General features: G+C 44.7%; 2 protein-coding genes across 2 annotated transcripts; one reads left to right on the forward strand and one right to left on the reverse strand.

The window, feature by feature from the left end:
- The first annotated feature begins 302 nt into the window (after window positions 1-302).
- On the forward strand, window positions 303-3,360 carry duox2 (dual oxidase 2). The gene is made up of 7 exons (XM_056282519.1): window positions 303-454; window positions 801-858; window positions 979-1,113; window positions 1,384-1,591; window positions 1,689-1,903; window positions 2,063-2,253; window positions 2,725-3,360. Exons 1-7 carry the CDS (start codon window positions 308-310, stop codon window positions 2,737-2,739), a joined length of 969 nt encoding a protein of 322 aa, XP_056138494.1. The 5' UTR covers window positions 303-307; the 3' UTR covers window positions 2,740-3,360.
- Window positions 3,361-4,733: 1,373 nt separating this feature from the next.
- Window positions 4,734-14,788, reverse strand: apba2a (amyloid beta (A4) precursor protein-binding, family A, member 2a). The gene is made up of 11 exons (XM_056282459.1): window positions 13,622-14,788; window positions 13,257-13,337; window positions 12,922-12,961; window positions 12,674-12,819; window positions 9,289-9,375; window positions 8,965-9,150; window positions 8,553-8,732; window positions 8,091-8,303; window positions 7,453-7,572; window positions 7,022-7,162; window positions 4,734-4,805 (listed from the first exon to the last, which is right to left on the reverse strand). Exons 1-11 carry the CDS (start codon window positions 14,786-14,788, stop codon window positions 4,734-4,736), a joined length of 2,433 nt encoding a protein of 810 aa, XP_056138434.1.
- Between the last annotated feature and the right edge of the window lie 2,015 nt (window positions 14,789-16,803).

Below are 16,803 nucleotides of genomic sequence, written 5' to 3' on the forward strand. Positions count from 1 at the left end.
GCTTATTTTACATATGGTCAATCAGTTGCGCCGGATCACAAAACTTAACACGTTCACCGTTTTCACTCTCTACCGAACACACTGAGCGACAAGTGCGCGTAAATCTTACATTACGCGTTCCCAGCGCGCAGCGGCGATCCCCGCCCGCCCGCCAGCCCGCCCGCACCTCACCTTATAGCGACCGTAGGTAGGCAAGAAGGGCTGCTAACGTCTCAGTGTCTGGAGGTAACCGAGAGCCCGGGCACTAACACTGTCTTCTCTGTTAACGCCTCTGGTTTCAGCTGCGCCTGTAAGACCCGGAGGGAAGATGACTTTCTACGATGACATTTACCCATTCTACCCCCGACAAAGGACCCCCTTCATCTTCAGCGGCCCCTTGCTCGCCGTTATTCTCGTCTTCCTTGTGTTAGCAGTCAGCTTCCTTCTCATTCTGCCAGGGATACGAGGCAAGTCGGTAAGTGCAGCCCACGAGGCATTGGGGAAATCAATTTAGTAAGACTGCCATAAGTCCAGCGTGCAAAGTAGGGGGACTACAATTTCATGTGCTCAATTAATTGTCTTCACCTTCTTGGTTGTTGACCATTTTCTCTCTTGTCTGTGAATGTTCTCGTCCATCCAGGTCATAGTTACCCAAAGGAATTGAATCAAGGGCAACTGGACTTGGTTATATACCCGTGGAGACGTTTCGCCTCTCAGCTGAGAGGCGAAACGTCTCCACAGGTATATAACCAAGTCCAGTTGCACGTTTTCTCTCTTGTTTTGCGAATAATCGTTTATTTACTGTGTTTCCCTACTTGTAGAGGTTGCTCTGGATGTTCCGAATAATGATCAGCTCCTTCATTGGTGCCGTTATAGTGGGTGAGTCTGACATATCTCCTCTGAAATCATTAGGGGTTGATGAATTGCTTTTCCTTGTCCCCCTCCCCCTCCATGTCATTGCCATGGTTAATGATTCACCTTGCTGTCCTATTTGCACAGCAATCAACTTTACTTGTGACTGGGCTGAGGCCAGAACAACCGCCAATGCAACCTACAAGTCCTTCAGCAATGCAGTGGTTAACGCTGAGATTGGTCTACATGTTGGACTTTATGGCATCAACGTTACACTAAGGGGTAAGTCGTCGTCTGTGATGTGAGGATACTGTGCGTCTGCAATCATCCCCACTGTGTTTCTGAAGGCGTGCATTGTGCTATAAAAGGAGCTCCATTGAGTTGCACAATAAAAGGGTCCTTTTGGTTTCTATTGTAGAAACAATGATACGTTCCCTTTCTGAAAATAAATGCGGTCAATAAATGCAGTCTTAATGGGGCTTATCATATCAGTGTTGCGATAAGCAAATAGACGCCTGGACCATACCCTTAACTTTTCTTTGTTTCACATAGGAAATCCTGTGATGCAATACAATGAGACCATAGACTACAATGAGATGTTTAGTTGGCAGGACAGTATTGAAAAAGACTACGAAGAAGCCTTGGAGAAGGGCTTACCAAACCCCATCCTCTACATTGCTGAGAAATTTACCCTTAATAGCCCATGTGGCCTCATATTCCAGTACAAATACTCTGGACGATATGCCTCTGCTACTCTCTGGTAAATTTGAATTTACATCCATATCCTGTTGGTATCCAGGTTATATCCATATCCTGCTGATAAAACGTGGATTATAAAATGGTTCATGCTTCCACAGGACTGCATTTTGTTGCTGGGTGGTTGCCAATATCCTGCTGTCCATGCCAGTTATTCTGTATGCTGGTTACATGATGATGGCCACTGCCGCCTTCATCTTCTTCTCCGTGGCCTCCTTCTCCACCATCATGAATTTGCACCCGTGCATTTTCTCCATTGGAAATGGCTTTTTTGAAACAGAGTACAGCCATTCATTCTGGTTGGCCATTGCCACAGGTAATAAGATGCCTCCAACAAAGAACTGATCACAGAGCAGCTTGCTTGGTATTGCTCCAGTATTCAACATACAACACATTCCAATGTTCAGCACTTAATACTTCAGCATATAACGCCAACAAAAGGGTGAAGCTTTATATTAAGGCTCATGTCTTGCAGGTGCGCTGTGTGCTGTCATTGGAATTCTGCTGGTGGTGTTTCACTGTATGACACCAGAAAAGGTGAACGAGGCCTTCAGCGTCGGTCTTGACAGTTTCGAGGATGAAGATATGCATTATGGCGAAGGTTACCTGAATTCAGTTTGCTTTGATGGAGTGACCACTGCACCTTCGCTGTCAAGCAGCACTATCGTAAGTGTTTAATGGTACCCTCTGGTAGACGGAGCCACGTGTTGGCACAGTACAACTGTAGCCTTTATATGGAAGTCACTATATTTCTACTGCTTCTGCAGCAGTTATATGTCGTGGACTTACAGGAAGTGGCCGAAAAATTAAAAATCCAGTTCTTCATCGAGCAGTCAGAATGCACAGCAAATTGAACCACGGAAGCGTGTCGGGTTTTGAGCACAAATACCAATTTACTCACCCTTCGTAACGTTTGAAGAGTGACGGGCTGCAGTGGTCATAGCCGTTTTAATTCAAGTGGGTGTGAGATAGACGAGTGAAGGTTTGACTTCGGTGTTAGCCACCACTTACTTCTCAAAGCCCATGCCGGTATCCTTGTTTACTTCACGCAAACCTGTGTGAATATTAAATTTTAAAGATGCATTTTATATCCACCTCTGTTGTTTGTGTACTTGAATAATTTTGTTTGTGTTTCAGGAACACATATCATGAGGCTGTGCAGGAATTCCCCCAGGCAGCGTCTACAGCTCAAACTTCAATTTTCCATCCATTATCCAAACCGCTTACCCTGCTCTCAGGGTCACGGGGATGCCGGAGCCTATCCCAGCAGTCACTGGGCGGCAGGCGAGGAGACACCCCGGACAGGCCGCCAGGCCATCACAGGGCCGACACACACACAAACATTCACAACTAGGGACAATTTAGTACGGCCGAGTCATCTGACCTGCATGTCTTTGGACTGTGGGGGGAAACCGGAGCACCCGGCGGAAACCCACGCAGACACGGGAACTTGAATTTTGTTTTCCTTTTTTCTCTTGCTGAATGTGCTATAGTAGCAACGTCTCTCTGTTCAGATGGCTTGTAATTCTCCATATGAGCCTCTTGTTTCTGTAAATAATGTACATAAAAAAATGCTATAAACTTTTTGTAACCGTTTAATGTTCATTGTTATATTTCAATAGTGCTAAACACCTCATGAAGTCGTATGGGATCCATACGATGGTTTCACATCGATCCATGTGTCTTATGACTCCATCACCGGCCAACTTGCGTTTGTCACAGTGGAGAATGAGGCAAAGCACAAGAAAAATGCCATCATTTGACTGTAACCAACACGACACGGGAAATAAACTATATTTTTGCTAAAACATGCAAATTGTCCTGGTGCAAATTTGTGTCTTCACATGTGCTAAACTTTGCGGCGGGGTTTCGACTCGAACCGTTTGTGACTCCCCTACCGTCCGGCTGTGTAAGATCTGGGCAAATGTGAAAATAAGCGAGAAGGGATAAACGCCATTATTATTTTGCAAAATATATTTGGATAATATGAAATCCAGGCAAACACACATCCTACAGACTATTTAAAAAAAAAATTTGCAAGGGTATCTGGATGACATGAAATAAAGCAACGTCAATGTTCAACAGTAACTTTGTATTCTCAGCGTTGGATATACATTCATTTAGTCATGTACATTTTGATACAATCTTATACTCGATGGTAAAGATGATGATCACAAATATGTCTTGCATGAGTAGTAATATCTTTGGCCTTCAGTATCACCACAACACCTTCAGTTTAGTGCCCCTAAAGTCTTTTAGAGTATTATATCCTTTTAATACTGGACCGTTTGTCGGGTAAGATTGAAATGAAGGCTTATTCAGTGATACTTCAAAATACATTACAGTAATTTAATATAGTAACATGCTTAACTGGTGTAATTATGGCCATCTCAACCAAAACGTTGTGTAAACCAAACTATTTACATAGAATTACAAGTAGAACTTCGTACACATTATAGAAAAAATGAGTAAATAAAAAATAAATGTGCTACTTTATCTCTTCATAAGAAAATAATCACAACCCAACATTTATTTCTCTTCCGTACCAGAAACTCGCACACAGCACCACTGACAGCTTATTCACATCATGAGGCCGTTATGAGGGTGTAATTCAAGATAAAATGTGAAAACAAAATGAACTTTTTAGCGTGGCAACGGGAGGCAACAAAAAAATTTAAATAATAGAAAAATAAGTTTTACTTATCCCAGTGAGCCGCTCTGACCGTCCCGTCCGCCTTGCAAGGAAGGCGTGCAGGGCTGTGGTGGGGGGAAATCCATGTAGAGTCATATAACCCCTTCTGCATACGAGACCTGGTAAAATTTTAAGGTATGCTGATCCAGCTCCAGTTCACCCCAAAGCGACAGACACAGGAGTGTCCAATGGGCCCTTGTGACATCTTTTAAAGCGGGCCCGTTTACGTTTTGCGTTCAGCTTTGCAGACCATGCAGCGCCCCAGAGACAGAGCTGCATGGGCAGAAGCACCGAACCGCAACACTGAGCAGAGCAGAGTCTCAACTCTGATCTCGACCAGAGTTGTTTTACGGGGCCGACTTACCCAGATGGATCCAATGACGGTGACCCTTGACACACACCCCCCCCCATGCTTTTGCAGCTCGCTAGTCCTATGCAAAAGGGGTAAAAGTCTCTATATGTAGATAGGTGTCTCTTGTCCTGTTAGCAGTCTGTACATCACTGCAGGCATGGTCTTCATGTTGATCTAGAAATGGGGACAGAGATGAGAAGAGAGAAAATAGCCCTTATGATGACAACTTTGTCCATTTAAGTGGTTAATTATCAAAATGAAATGGTTAAAAAAAACTTTTTTTGCCCATGACAAATATGCAATAAGCGCTGGAAGTCTTTAGTCGATATGTCATATGAGTTGGGTAACTTATTGACTCAGTGAATCCTAACAGATGGCAAATTAAGCCTCTTAGCTGAAAAAAAAATACCTCATTGTACTGGCAACATGTTACGTGTTTACAGAAATACAGGTTAAGTTCGAACACAGACCAAGGCTGGTTCATTACTGACTTGTCACACACCCCCCCACCCACCCATTATCCAAACCGCTTATCCTGCTCCAGAATCCCCTGCTGTTGCGGGGATGCTTGAGTCTATCCCAGCAGTCATTGGGCGGCAGGTGGGGAGACACCCTGGACAGGCCGCCAGGCCATGACAGGGCGGATACCGCCTGGTCAGTCATTCTGTAATTTGTCACTTAAATTTCTGCCCCTGAATTTGGGATACATCTAATTTTTGGTCGGTCCCTTATCTAAATACAAACCATGGGCTATGGCAAGCCCGTTTAACCTTTATTAGCTTCGACAAGATATCTGCAATGATATAATTTTATGGCAAGCCCTTTTAACCTTTATTAGCTAGTCCCGCCTCCAAGCGATGTAATTACAGATATCTCAAACGTCATTTCTCCTAGTCAAAATAAATGTTTAAAGGGCTTGCCATAATGGGCAGCCACCATAACAGGAATAATACTTTCACTACATGGTCAAGAGTATGTGGACACTTGTTCGACTTACATCTCATTCCAAAGCCGTGAGAGTGAATGAAGACTTGGTCCCTCCTTTGTGGCTACAACAGCCTCAGAGGGTCAGTGAGATTGGGCACTGATGTTGAGCAGTCAGGCCTGGTTCTCTGTCGGGCCTTCCAGTTCATCCCGAAAGTGTTTGATGGGGTTGAGGTCAAGGCTCTCTCTGTGCAGGCAACTCCAGTTTTTCTCATACTGATCTTGACAAACCATTTCTGCATGGACCTTTCTTTGTGCACCAATGTAGTGAATTCAAGGGGAAGCCATGAATCCGCCGCAGCTGAGAATCAAACCCGGATAGCCCGGACCACGGGCGACTGCGGTAACCGGTCAGCTAAAGGGTCCGACCCTTGGGCAGCACGGTGGCCCAATGGTTAACGCTGTTGCCTCACAGCAAGTAAGTCCTGGGTTTGAACCCCAGTGTTGTCCAACCTTGGGGGTCATCCCAGGTCGTCCTCTGTGTGGAATGTGTGCATGTTGTTGCCGTGTCTGCGGTGGGGTTTTCTCCGGGTGCTCCGGTTTCCCCCACCATCAAGAGAAACATGCATGTTAGGGTTTATACTCCTGTCTGTGCCCCTGACCGAGGCAATGGGAAAAGAAGTGGAGTTGGTCCCCGGGCGCAGCATGAAGGCGGCAGCCCACTGCTCCTAGCTACACAGATCACAGCCAGGATGGGTTAATTTGCAGTAAATGAATTTCCCCAAGGGGATTAATATAGCAAACTTAACTGACTTAATTGTCATGCTGAAACAGGTTAGGGCCTTTCCCAAACTTGCCACAAACTTGGAAGCACAGAAATGTCTAGAATGTCATCGCGTTAAGATTTCCCTTCACCGCTTCACTGGAACTAAGGGGGCGAGCCCAGACCAGGAAAAAAACAGCATGGCAGATGCCAGGAGAGTGCTACCCATTCTCAAGGCGTCAGTAACAGCGTTCCCAGTTGACTGGGGCAGCTCTAGCAGGGCAGAAACGTGATGAACTGATTAATTGGACAGGGGGCATCCTATGGCGGTACCGTATTGAAAGTCACTGACTTGTTGTTGTAAAGTATGACCCACTGTAGGGCCAGGGTGCTTGATTTCATATACCTGCTGGCAATGGGCGTGGATAAAATATCCATATCCGCCAATTGGTATGAGTCCACATACTGTTGGCCATGTAGTGTATTTCTCGTAAGCACGTTTCACAAATCCTTTGCAACGCTTTTCAGTATTCTGGCCAATGTTTTTACTCTGGGGTTTCCTTTCAGCACAGGTGAAAACTGTCAGTGTCAAAGAAAATAACAGCCAATTTGCTTATCTTATACATTTTGAGGCAACCGTTCATTGCAAGGTAACGTATGGTGTTGAGTGACACTTGCGACGTCGTTTTACGGTAAGTCTTACCTCACCAACTGCAACAGATAAGGTCTGAACAATCTTCTCGTGGGCCATCGCCACCACACTCCGGCCATTTATTTCGATGATTCTATGGCCGACCCGAACACCACCCCGCTCTGCAATTCCACCCCGCATCAGACTGCATATCTGACAATGTGGTCACAAGATTACTTATCTCCGCAAAGTTAACGCCGAGTATTCTGTACTACCAACACAGAAAAACATAAATTACTGAGGGACAAACTTGCAGACAAGGTGTACATCAGCTCAGATCTCAGGGTTCAGAGGTTTAAACTCACAAACCCACACATATAAAACACATTACTACTCTTTTTAAATTGTGTGCCTATCAGAAACTGACCGATCACCCATTTTGGATTTCAGCCTCAAATTTAGAAACATGATCTTCTACTACGTTGTGAAAAGGTTTCACTCACGATGCCATTCTGAACGCTGAATCCCAGCTGAAACTTGAGGTCCGGTCTCTTGATGAGGACAGTGGTGACAGGAGGGCAGCTGACAATGCTTAGTTTAACCTTCACCTGATTCTTAAGCCCCTGAAATATGGGAAGAAAACATATATATATAAAAAAGAAAACAACATCCTGTGATTTGTATTATGCATGTGTATGTGTTCCTGTGCTCTTGTCCAGATATCTTTCTGAAGGCCCGTTTGCGTTTTTAACTGTGTGAGTGAGGAGATCTTTTCTGGTCCTCACTTCTATAAGGGTCTATTATAGGGTTGACGGTTGGGTTTAGGGTTAAGGTTAGAATGAGGACTAGGTTGAGGTTAGGGTTAAAGTGTAGAGAATGAGTGCAGTCAATGAGAGCTCTCACAAGTGTGCATGCATCTCTGTGTATGTGCACTGATGTGTATGTGTGTCTGTAATATATTTTTGGATGGAATCATGTTCTCTCACTATATATACATATATATACAGAGAGAGAGAGAGAGAGAGAGAGAGAGAGAGAGAGAGAGAGAGAGAGCGAGAGAGAGAAAGGGAGAGAGTGTGTGTGTGTGTGTGCATGTGTGAAGTCATCAGTTAACACAGGTGTTGCTTGATATGCCCTGTACCTTAATGATACCCTGGCAAGTGGCCAGTGGTAGCCCCACTAGGCTGGTGTCATTGATGGACATGATCTGGTCGCCGACACTGAGCTTTCCAGAGCGGGCCGCAGGACCAGTGTTCAGCATGTTGGCCAGGATGACGGTGGGTAGAATGGATCCCCAGCCGGACTCCACTATCACCACACCGAGGCTCTCCCCTTTCTGCTTCTCCACACACAGCTGGGAATGCGGACAAAGGGAGCCATTTTAGCCATTTCAGCCTAAGCTCTGTGTGGCAGACTGGGGTGTGGACCAGTTGTCCCTAGTTAGCTCAGGACAGATAAATTGGTCCCACGCCCCACTCTGCCACACCCTGGTTTTCGAGCAAACCTCAAGTTTTCCTTATTATCTAGAATCTAGATCATCGTCTAGGTTTGCAGCCCAGGCACCAAAGGCCAGTCTCCCGGAGAGAAGAAGAAAGTCTCGCACCTCTTTACAGTTGTCCGAGTTTGAGAAATGGACGAGGTCATCGTTGTACATTTCCTGGGAGTTGATGATGTCACTGTATTGCTTCTGACTCAGGTCCTTAGGATTGATTCCATTGGCTCGGAGGAATTCTCGGTAGGCAACACTAAAAGCCTGACCAATGGATTGTGCAATGAGCTGCGCCTACAGGGAGGGGAAGGTTTGGAGAAAACCAGTCAGCGCAAACGCTATTGCAGTTAGCAAAAGCTCAAAAGCTGAGATAGAAGACAACATGTTGACTCAAGTGACCACAGGACAAATAATTCACCAAAACACGAGAGCCACGAAAAAGCAAAGCTTAAAATGTAGTTAGAATTTTACACTCGTTCACGGTTTGACTGTTGGAGTTTGCGATGTAAAAGCAGGCAACACTCACGTCCTCCGACTCAAACACATAGCAAATCATTCTGTACTGGCTCTTCTCGTCACCGGTGGAGAGAGAGGCTTCTGTAAAGTCCTGTGAAGCTGCCGGAGACATGCGCCTCCGTGCCATCAGAACCACGATACTGCCAATGTCTGCGATGTAGGAGATGGTACGCAAGGCACTGTCCATCATTGTCTCCTATTTGGAGTAAAAAAAAAAAAAAATCATATTGAGTATTATAAATGGTCTCCTGTGTACACGGCTTTACTGAAAGGATTAAATGCTGAAGTGATCAGGGATCTACATTTATCACCAGTATAACCTGGAACTGCTCACCTGTGTGTCGGCATTCAGCACTTTGACAGCCTTAGTGGAGATAAAAAGGTCCACTTCAGTGACCATCTGAGAGTCTTCATCTTGAGCCTGCGAAACCACAAATAATAGAATGAATGACGGTGGCACAGTGGTTAGCACGGTCGCCTCACAGCAAGAAGGTTCTGGGTTCGAGCCCCGGGGTAGTCCAACCTTGGGGGTCGTCCCGGTTCGTCCTCTGTGTGGAGTTTGCATGTTCTCCCCGTGTCTGTGTGGGTTTCCTCCGGGGGCTCCGGTTTCCTCCCACAGTCCAAAGACATGTAGGTCAGGTGAATCGGCCGTACTAAATTGTCCCTAGGTATGAATGTGTGTGTGTGTGTATGTGTGTGTGTGTGTGTGTGTGTGTGTGTGTGTGTGTCGGCCCTGTGTGATGGCCTGGCGGCCTGTGCAGGGTGTCTCCCCGCCTGCCGCCCAATAACTGCTGGGATAGGCTCCAGCATCCCCGCGACCCTGAGAGCAGACTCAGCAGCTCGGATAATGGATGGATGGATGGATGGATATGGCAATGGATTTCAGATTTCAGATTGATTTTAATTTGAACATGCTAAAATAACAAAATAAAATACACAGGCAGGAATACAAGAACAAATGGAAACAATAGTGAACATTTTTTGCAAACTCTTTGTAACAACACAAGTAATAACTGGACCATGTTGAAAAAGGGCGTAGGATGAAGTAAAGAACTTTGCTGGTCCTACCCCTTTCTTATACTTTATCAATCAAATCAAACCAAAACAAAAGTGGGAAAAAATAAAAGCAATGCCAATGCATAGAGATAAAAAAAAAAACAGTACAAGTCAAACAAGGCACCTCACACGTCATGTATCATGTCATGTTATTCCATCCTATATCTACTCAATATGTTATTTTTAAAGAGTTGTTTGAACTTACTTATTGATGTACCCATCTTCATTTCTTTTTTACAGTTGTTCCATAGACCGACTCCTTTGATGGATATACAGTAAAGTTTTGCATTTGTCCTCACTGGTTGTTTTTTGAATATACATATTCCTCTGAGATGGTGTTTACTTTCCCTCCTTCGGAACAACCTCTGGACACTGTTTGGTAACTGCTGATTTTTTACTCTGTACATGATTTGAATTGTTTTGAAGTCAACCAAATCCTTAAATTTTAGTGCTTTCAGTTTGATAAAGAGTGGGTTTGTAGGCTTTCTGTAAGTGGTTTTGTTTACAATTCTTATGGCTCTTTTTTGAAGGATGAAGATTGGATCTGTGTTTGTTTTATGTGTGTTCCCCCACACTTCCACACAGGACCTGATGTATGGAAGTATGAAGGAGCAGTACAAGGTGTATAGTGCTGGTTGATGCAGGAGATCTTTGACTTCATATAGTATTACAATTGACTTTAATATTTTTGCTTTAATATACTTTATATGTGGTTTCCAACATAATTTATTGTCTATTATTACTCCAAGAAATTTGTTTTCTGACACCTTTTCGATTTCTACATTATTTATCATGAGCTTCTTGTTTGAATTTGTTGACCAATTCCCAAATATTGTGAATTTCGTTTTGCTTAGATTTAGTGTTAGTTTATTTGAATCAAACCAACTCTTTAGTTTCTTCAATTCATTTCCTACTGTATCCAAAAGTTGTTCCAAGTTGCCCCCACTGCAAAGCAGGTTTGCATCATCTGCAAATAAAATTATTTTTAGTGTTTTTGAAACCTCACATATATTATTGATGTACAAAATAAACAACAATGGCCCCAACACTGAGCCTTGAGGAACCCCGCACTTAACCTTCATTAATTTTGATTTATAATTATTAATTTGCACATATTGGTTCCTATTATTTAGGTAACTGGATAGCCAAGAAAGAGCTACTCATCTGATTCCAAATTTTTGTAGTTTTATTAATACTAAGTCATGGTCAACCATATCAAATGCTTTTTTTTAAATCTAAGAATACTCCTACAGCATATTCTTTCTTTTCTATAGCAGTTGTTATCTCTTCCACAAAATCAATGGGTGCAGATGATGTAGTCCTATTGGTTCTAAATCCATATTGTTGTTCACACGGTACATTAGGTTTTGTGATAAAGTCACCCAACCTTGGGTAGAACCTTTTTTTTCCAGTATTCTAGAGCAGTGTTTCTCAACCGGGGGTCCGCGGACCCCTAGTGGTCCCTGGTGTAATTGCAAGGTGTCCGTGAAAATAAAATATCTTTAAAAAAAAGATCCTATGACATTTATAGAAATAGGATTATTTTACTCAAATGTGACTGAGATCTTTATCTACCTAAACTATAAAGGGTAACAGGACTTTTTTCTCTAATTACATCTGTTTCACAAGTGTAATTTATTATATTTTAATAAGAGATCTCGCTCCCGTTTGCATTGTTAAAAGTTACTGCATAAAAATTCTGTTGTTACATCTATCTGAAAGTTACTGAATACATATTCTGTTTTGTTACATCTATCTGAAAGTTACTGAATACATATTCTGTTTTGTTACATCTATCTGAAAGTTACTGCATAAGAATTCTGTTTTGTTAACTATATCTAAGTTACAGCTGAAAGCTCTTATTTGTGCCCCAAAGAGTGAATAAATGCTATAATGCAATTTAAAATGCAGTTTCTACTGTTTCTATCAAATTGCAACCCCCCTCCCCCAAGATCAGGTGGAGGGGTCCTCAGGGTAGATCAAAAATACGCAGGGGGTCCAGGACCCCAAAAAGGTTGAGAACCACTGTTCTAGAGAGTTGTGAAAGCAAAGAAACAGGTCTGTAATTTGAGAGAGTGTGTCTATCTCCAGCCTTGTATATGGGTACGACTTTAGCCGTTTTCATTTTAGATGGAAAACACCAGTTTCCAGAGATTGATTGCATACATATGTAAGAGGTTTCACCACACACAATAATATCTTTAACTAGTGGCATTTCAATACCATTGCAGTCTGCTGACTTCTTACTCCTAAATCTTTTGACAATGTCAGCAATTTCTTTTTCATCTGTTCCGTTTAAAAACAAAGATTTTTTTAGCTGTACATCTTTACTTGCCACGTCATTTCTACAGCCAGCGCTTGCAATCTCCCCAGCCAGCCACACACTCACGCACAGCAGTGTGTGTGTGCGTGCGCGCGTGCGCGCGTGTTTAGGTATGCTTGTGTGTGTGCGCGCGCGCTTGTGCGTGCGTGACAGTTTGACGTCACTCTGTTTTCAAACCACACTCAATGTTAAGACGTTGACACGAGTGGAAGTTGAACACAAGTGTAACAGCACCACCGTGTGGTACAAAAGGTATATCAAACGTATGACTGAAAACAGTCTTTCAGGACAAATAAAGCAACCATCCACTTGCATCTGCCAGGCCAAATATGAGGATTACCTTGATACGGTTGACTGCTTCCTGGGCTTGTGACATCCGGATAGACTTGGTGGGGTTCTTATCAGACAACACCATTGTGCAGCCAAGATAGTTTGCAGCGAAAATGATCCCATCAATTAGGTCTTCTGGCTCACAAGGTCCTGGTACTATGCAACAATAAAAAAAAAAAAAAACCAGCATATTATTGGATGTTGTAATAAAGTGTGCATGACAATGAATACTTTGTTGGATTGATATCACGTATTTACCATCCACAAAGCAGGGGAAAGAAGCGGTTTCCTGTGTCCTCTGAAAAAGGTTTCACAATATATTTATTAGTTCGCATCTACTCATACGCTAAATCCACCACCACCTCAAGCACCTACATCACTTTGGTAATAATACTTGAAGGGACATGCTTTACTGTAATTATGGCTTCCTGGCAGCATTACTATCATACAATTGCCATTATCATATCATGATCGCTGTAAACAACAAATATAAGACCTACTAAGAGCTAATGCGGTGCCTACGTGGTGGTACTTATCACTACTGGAATGCTTTGCTGGAAGCAGCTTTTACTGTTATTGTACTAAGTCTGTACCTTGGGTGTGTTGTTGTTGCTGCTGTCCACTTGTGGAACGGACTCGGGGCACCAAGGCCCCTGCAGGGGCTCTGGGAGGCCCTCAGGCAACACTGCTGCACTCGGCATCTCGACCTGCTGCACGCAAACAGTAGCATTGACTTTGCAAAGTTGTATTTAAATGTGTTTTCTAATCCTGCCAGGGAATTCTGTGACGTTTTGAGGATTTCACCACCTCAATGTGGTGTACAATTTAATCAACCATGACAACTTTAATAGAAATTCACCAATTCAAAGGTAGAGCGTCGACTGCGCTGTGAAGTACAGAATAACAGACTAAACAGACTGAGAGGGGCCAAGAGGTGTCTCATTTGTGCATCAGTTACCTCTTGTAGTTCTTCTGTCTGGCTTTGTGTGCCCTCAAGAGGCTGCTTCTGATGTTCTGGATCAGGGAGTGAAGCCGCTGATGATTTTATAATCACAGAATGGCTCTCTTGGGAGTATGGAGAAGTGGTTGGTCTCGGTGCAGTGGGAGTTTCTCTGTCATGCTGGGCTGGCTGGCTGTGAGCTTGCACGGGAGCGTGGTTATGACGTTTTGGAGGAGGAAGATGTGCTTTGCTAGAGCTAGATCTTGGCTTTGTCCGTGTGGTAGCTTTTTTGTAGTCCTTTGTCTTTGGACATGGTTCAGCACTAATGCTCTTGCATCCTTTAATCTCAGAATCTATATGATCAATGTCCTCGCCTGTTCCCCTCCTCCCTCGCCCTTTATCCTGCCTCTCCTTCTCTTTTGAACCCCGGTGAGAGGACTCACACCCTGACTTCTTCCTGGCACCTGGAGCCTCACAGGTTCTCGTGCCACGAGTGGCCTCCTCTCTAACCTTTCCAACTACTTCCTTTCTAATCCTGTCTCTCTCGTTGCCCTGATAAAAGGTGGAGGTATGACCTGGAAGTCTGTCATCTGTCTCTTCTACCAACCTGGCCCCCTCCAAACCCTGTTCCACCTCCCCCTTCACCTCATCCCCGGCAATGGTGTTGGGATGTGAACTGAGGTGATATTCTGACTTGTGAGGCTCCTCATCCGGTTGTGCTACTTCATATACCTGTGCTACCTCATGTCCCCTGGGTTCGAGCTGGTCAACAGCACCGTGGCCCCCGCCGACGACTACTGTACGCTTCAGGTAGCTGTCATCCTCAGGACAGTATTTGTTATAGTACCTCGTACCCATCGTGCCTTCTCTGTCAACATGCGGCATCCCTTCATAGTCCTGCTCAACATCAGAGCCAACATTGTCATACTCGGAGCAGGCGCCCTCCTCGTCGATGTCCTCTGGACTGTGAGCAGGATTCTTGAAATACTGGTTGGCAGAAACGGGAAGGGTCAGCTGGTCATTGCTACTTCCCTTTTCTTCTAAGCTGCCGTGCGGTTCCTCGGACACGTCCGTGAAACCTTTACAGCTTCCTTTACTCTCCTTTGTGGGTCCTGGATGAGGGCAGATGGGAGAGCTGGGATCCAGTGTTCTGGTCAGGGTTCCTGGCCTCTTTCCATGAGCCATGGCTGGCCTGGCCCTGTAAACCCACTACCCACAATCCTGTGTGAGTTATAAAAAAACATATATCAAAATTAGATGTGGTTCTGTAATATAGACTGCAGCTAAACCCGCTAAAAATGCAAACACAGCCGGAAAATTGCAGGTTTTGCAATCTGAACACCTGCACTTGAACACGGCTTGTTTAACCCTCCAGTCGTCCAACCGAGGAAACCCAACTATCTCAAATATCAAGCGACTGCGTCACTCACAGCACATTTTATTCAGTGTTTGACAGGGCGGATTAACCCTGTCCCCCCCCCCACACCCTAACACACACACACACCCCAACACACCCCAACACACACACACACCCCAACACACACACGGTATTGATTTATGAGTAAGGACTGCCTGCATGTATGCCTTATAACCGTTGACTCGGACATGAACTCTCCGTGGTACTGAACGGATCATCTTCCCGGGGGGGGGGTCCGTTGTCTCGGGGCCCATTGTTTAAGGCATTACATATTCCGGCTGTGTCCTTGGGTAGTTTCCGATGGGATTTAAAAAAACAAAAAAAAAACCAAATACGCCAAACTTTTGCCGCAACTGCAGGGGTGTTCGCGTTTCATGCGATCCCCTCACGAACGGGCGCCGCATTTGCGTTAAGAGCGCGACCGCTATGAGCCGTCTAAATGGGACATCTCCCCACCGTCCGCATCCTCCCGCTAACACTCAGCGACGGGGCTCATATTTTACCTGCCTCTAATGTTTTGGGGTCCCCCCCCCCTCAATCCACCTCTGCTTCACCAAATTGGCCTATCGGTTCGCACCACATCGACCTTGATGTTAAACATCAAGACTGCACCATGCCGACATCCTACTTCTGGGCTGGTGCGGTGCCGTAGGCGCTATTGTCTATATCGCGAGCCGCACGGGCTCAGTGTAGCCCATCTCTCACATGATGCTCAAAGCAACCCAAATGTTCCTTTGTGCCACTTACCAGCATAGATGTCGCAGGGGATCCTCCCCTCCGTCACAACGCCCGCGTCCCTGATCAGATATATTGCTCCGGAATGGTGATTTTTGAATAAAAGCTACGCAGCCCTGGAACGTGTGTAGAAAATACACCCCCACCCCTCACACCCCCACCCACCCCCCAATTCTACGTGCTCGCTGGTTTGCTCCCGGAGAATCGCTGCTCACCGGCACAAGATATGGGGGGGGGGGTAGTAAAATAATGAATTTTAAAATGATTATAATCACGCAAAGTTCCTTCCGAATCCACTAATCCTAGTTTCCTCACAATGCTCGGGGATTCAGCCTATTCGCCAGTAAAAACGTGCAAATGGTTTTGATTCCAATCAGAAAATGTAGGACGTGTAAGGGGTGAAGGTGTCCTGATGAGTCTTCTTTAGCTTTTTATTTTTACCGTTTTGCTTTACCGTCGGCGCGTGCGTGATGCACCCCCCCTTTTTTTAATCCAACAACTTTATATTCAAAATACAGTCTAACCGGTTATGGCAATTTTCAGATATACGGTTCGTAAGGTTTCCATATTGTAAATACAAACAAGGGCCAAATGCTCGAGATTATAGAGGAAGCCACTTAATTAAAACATCTCATGACAAAGGATTCCGTTGTTAATAGCGCTGGGACTCAAAGCAGCGCTTCGCTGTATCCAGGTACGATTTATTCATTTATGTATTTATTTTTCAGAGCACATGAAGACACAGGAGCTGGGTTTCTATTGTGAAACTTACTGGAGAGTCTATAGGAAGCGATGCACAACTCTGTAAAGATTGCGGACTCAAGAGACGTAAACGATCTATGCAGGCTGAGCTCGATTAGTACAGTCTAACCCCGGCGCTCTGCGCTCTGCCAGTGAGGCCTGAGAAGCGGTATGTCGCTGCAGGACTGTTGTGCTAAGGCAACGCTGCGGAGACGGCTAGCTGGAGCCTAGGTATGGCATTACTCATTTCATCCTCATGGCGTTGTGTTGATGAATCGCGATTCGCCCACACATGTGTCAGACGTGC

The sequence above is a fragment of the Lampris incognitus genome, chromosome 6 (assembly GCF_029633865.1).
Source record: "Lampris incognitus isolate fLamInc1 chromosome 6, fLamInc1.hap2, whole genome shotgun sequence".
Classification (NCBI taxonomy): Eukaryota; Metazoa; Chordata; class Actinopteri; order Lampriformes; family Lampridae; genus Lampris; species Lampris incognitus.

Bases quoted from the DNA above. Each gene is read 5' to 3' on its own strand.
- duox2 (XM_056282519.1), top strand. From the start codon at position 308: ATGACTTTCTACGATGACATTTACCCATTCTACCCCCGACAAAGGACC. The intron at 859-978 runs GTGAGTCTGACA...CTATTTGCACAG, and splicing joins CATTGGTGCCGTTATAGTGG to CAATCAACTTTACTTGTGAC. The intron at 1,592-1,688 runs GTAAATTTGAAT...ATGCTTCCACAG, and splicing joins TATGCCTCTGCTACTCTCTG to GACTGCATTTTGTTGCTGGG.
- apba2a (XM_056282459.1), bottom strand. From the start codon at position 14,788: ATGGCTCATGGAAAGAGGCCAGGAACCCTGACCAGAACACTGGATCCC. The intron at 9,376-12,673 runs GTAATCCTCATA...GTGGTTTCGCAG, and splicing joins AAGCAGTCAACCGTATCAAG to GCTCAAGATGAAGACTCTCA. The intron at 9,151-9,288 runs GTGAGCAGTTCC...TACTCCAAATAG, and splicing joins TGCTGAATGCCGACACACAG to GAGACAATGATGGACAGTGC.